At 54.2% G+C, this 3,672-nt stretch overlaps 1 protein-coding gene across 1 annotated transcript in view; it reads left to right on the top strand.

Moving 5' to 3' along the window:
* Positions 1 to 3,672, top strand: part of ZBTB16 (zinc finger and BTB domain containing 16) — a 65,450-nt gene that overhangs the window by 30,139 nt on the left and 31,639 nt on the right. The window contains 1 exon segment of the mRNA XM_009273434.2: positions 3,505 to 3,602. Coding sequence (XP_009271709.1) covers positions 3,505 to 3,602 — 98 coding nt within the window.

Raw genomic sequence — 3,672 nt, 5'->3', positions numbered from 1 at the left:
AAGCATCCTCGCCGCCCTGGCAAGCCTCTGCGCCGGAGCATCCTCCAGCGGTATCTCGCAACCTGGAGGCTTCGGCCGGCTTCATGTTTTTGCGTGCCTCGAGCGTTGCATCGAGCAGGAATTACAGAGGAAAACCGTTTTGGTTGGTTTGTTTTGTTTGTTGTTTTTTTTTTTTTAAAAAAAAAGGTGCTTTTCCCGATTGCCGCCGCTCTCCATCCCGCAAGCATCTTCTTGGCTGAGTTGCTCATAGGGACCTTGCAGGAGAAAGGGAGTACGTGGAGTGCGATTTCAGCATCAGATTGAAATAATAAAGCGTAGTTTATCTTTTTGCGCTCGAGTTTGGGCAGCATCGCCGAGAAGTGATGTATTTTAACGTCCTTAACTTCTCCCCACCCCCTTTCTGGAGGCACAACTTTAGAAGCACATATTGATCTTTCCCCTCAGATCTTAACAGCCTGAGCAGCCGTAATACCTTGCTTACATCTGCCAGGTTTTTGTGCAGTTTTGCAACATCTCCTTAATCCGGGCGAGCAGAAATAGAACATTTCAATCATATTTTGCTACCGGGAAACCGAGCAGATAAAGCGCTTTAAGACCTTGTTGAAAGGGACCGTGCAAGATGGCGAGCGATAAGATTGTCCTATAAGCAGGCGCCGAATGGAAAACTTTTGTTGCCGCTGAAATTTGCTGATAGAGATATTGCAAATAAATTACTCGGTGAGCACCTCCGCGCGTTAAAACAATGAGGAGGTGACGCGAGTAGGGGAAATCGCAGCGCCTGAGCTGGACGGAGATGTGGATGCCAGGGAGCCCTGGCACCAGCGAGATCGGTGGGCTCCTTGCTCCCATGTTTTCCCCTCTCCTTGCTGGGGAAGGTGGGAGAGGAGGGGGGGGGGTGTCTTACCCGCACGCCCTTTTCTCGGACCGCGCTTGGCATCGAGTGCTGTTGTCCGTCTCGCCGTTACAGCAGTGAGAATAAATTGCTGCACCCGGGAAGGCGGTCTCGATTTGACCCGGCTTGCCCTGGCTTTTGGGGATCCGTGCCGGGAGCAAGGTTGTTTTTGCTGTTATTTCTGTAGGCTCGGGCGACGCGGAGAAAGGAAACTTGTCCTTTTGTTTCCGCTCTGTTTCTTGAGACTCGCTTTAAAAAAACAAATAAAAAAAATTCCGAGTTTTACTCGAACTAATTAACCAATTACACTCTAATTCACTGAAAAGGCGTTCTAGCCTCAGAGAGGGCGAGCGCTGCAACGTTGGCACGGAGGATGCCGCGCTCTTCCTAAGAAAGTGGTTTAAACCCGGCGTTAAGTGCAGAAGCGAGCTCAGCCCCAGCCGGGGAAGTGTGACAGGCATGTCCCTAATTAAAAATGCAAAATGAGAAGGTTGTCGCTTATTTAGCTGACTTCTTGGCAGCAGAAGTCTGTCAGGAGGCTGGTGTTTTATTTATTTTTGCAAGGCAGATAAATCCTTCGGATTGTAAACCTTCTTGGCCTGAATTCGTGCATGACTCTTAATCCTCCGCTATGACACAGTGAATTCAGGACAAGCCTGATTAATAATTACATTATACAGCAAAGTTGAGAGTTGAAACCAACTCCTGCTCTTTTCCTCTCCGCTCCCTTTCTGCTCTGCAGCGTTTGCTCGCTGCCGAACATCACAGGGCCTCCTCCTGCGGCCCGGCGCTTCCAGCGTTGCCGTTCAGCATCCCTGCAAAGCGGGATGCGGGGCCGGCCGCTTTGCACCCTTGCGAGGGAATTGGACTCCGCGCGCCGTGGGGCAGGGGAAGCTTTGGGGCTCCAGGCTCTCCGCAGCTGCAAGGGATGCTCCGGCTAGGGCTCGGTGGAGCGACAGCTTCACGCCAGTAAGACTTACACCGGGGGTGGGAAATAAAGCTCACGCAAAGCTAAATCTCCCCCCGCCCCAGCCCCTGCACAGAAGGCGAAGCGGTCCTTGCAGCCCTGCGCGGCCGGGGCCGAGCTCTCCCGCGGGAGCGGCAGAGGGAGGAGGGTTTGGCGTCCAGCCCCGGACAAGACCGTTTCTGTTTTGTCTTTGGCAACAAGGCAATAAAAATACCCTCGTCTTGTTGCAGAGTGATGATAAATGGTGGATGCGATCAGAGGTCGGCATGCAGCGATTTGCTGTGTTACTCCTCAAACACATACAAATACTTCTCTGTTTACGGCATCCGATTTTGAAACTTTGCACGTGCTCCTGTCGCGAGCCCTCCTCCCCGGCCATCGGTACGAACGGTTCACATTAACAGAGGTGTGGCTCGCGGGCAGCAGCCAGCGCGCTTGGCTTGGAAGCGTTTGTGACTTGGGGGCTTTTTATCAATGCTGCTGTCGAGCGCAGAGCCGGGTTGCTTTGCAAAAGCATCCATTTATCAGCAGCTGACATGGTGAAATAAAGCAACAAGCACCCGTTCCAGGCGTTTCGAGTGCTGCGTGATGTTCCTCCATGTGCTTGGGGCAGCAGCGGCTGTTTGGGGGGGGGGGTGAGCCCCGGGACGCTCCTCCGCGGCGTGGCGGGCAGGTGGCGCGGGGCTGGGCAATGGCTGGCCCCAAAGCGGAGGGAACGGGTTTGGGAGGGGTTGCCCTTGGGGGGCAGCGGCAGCTCTGGGAGCGAGATGGAGGTTGGTCGCTTGGTTGTCGTAGACTTGGACAATGCTCCTGCCCAGGTCTGTGCAAACGCCGTCTGTTAAAGGTTATTTCATTTGACGGGGAGCTCCCAGTCTGCTGCGGGTCGTTTGCTACCCGAGGGCAGGGAGCATCGACATCTCCTTGGGAAAGAGAGGGAAGTAACGTGGGTTTGGCCGTTGTGGCCAAGCCCAGCATCCGCCGCCCGCGGTGGCAAAGCGGGGGAGATGCTGCGACCGGTACCCGAGCCCCACCCCTGCTCCCCGGGTCGCTGGGGGATGCTCGGCCCCTTGGCGTGATGGGGGACAGGGGATGCGGCTCTGCCGCTGCCGTCGGGAGGTTGTGCAACGCCGCCCGGGCGTAGCTTAGTTTGTGCCTCGCGGTGCCAGGAAATGGTGAGCGGCATGTTTCCTGTTTGCTAGCTGGTGGTTAAGTTTTTTGCTTGTGATTCGTGTCACGCTGAATTTGGATGGAAATTGGGATTCGGTTAGAAATGCATACAAACAAACTCTTAAAATTTTTTTTTTTTTTTTTGAGTACAGTACCCTTTTCAAAAGCGCTCGCTGCATAGGGAATAAGTTCACCAACACGTACTTTGCATTAACTCTAGAGTTCAGATTTATTGGGTTTAATAAAAGAATCCAACTTTAGTAACGGTAACAAGCATTAAACAGGAGAAGGTAATCTCATCAGTCCTGGGGCGTCACACAGGACCTCCTGTTCGTGCCCTTCCTATAGGGCTTCTCAAACCAGAACCGTTTTCGGGCGACGCGTAGGTTGCGTGAAATATCGGGAAGTTTCCCGGCATTGTTTGGGATAACCTTGCCCCCGCGCGCAGGAGGACTAACCCCTCTCTGTTCTCCCCTAGGAAGCTGCACAGCGGGATGAAGACTTACGGATGCGAGCTGTGCGGGAAGCGGTTCCTGGACAGCTTGCGGCTGCGAATGCACTTACTGGCTCACTCAGGTAGGTTGGAAGGGGGACGCTTGGGGCGGGACGGGGGGGGATGCTCGCTGGGGCCCACCCAGAGATGTGG

This window comes from Aptenodytes forsteri, unplaced genomic scaffold (assembly GCF_000699145.1).
Source record: "Aptenodytes forsteri isolate BGI_AS27 unplaced genomic scaffold, ASM69914v1 Scaffold187, whole genome shotgun sequence".
NCBI lineage: Eukaryota > Metazoa > Chordata > Aves > Sphenisciformes > Spheniscidae > Aptenodytes > Aptenodytes forsteri.
The sequence above is the reverse complement of the archived record's forward strand: the minus strand, read 5'-3'. Positions and strand labels throughout refer to the sequence as shown.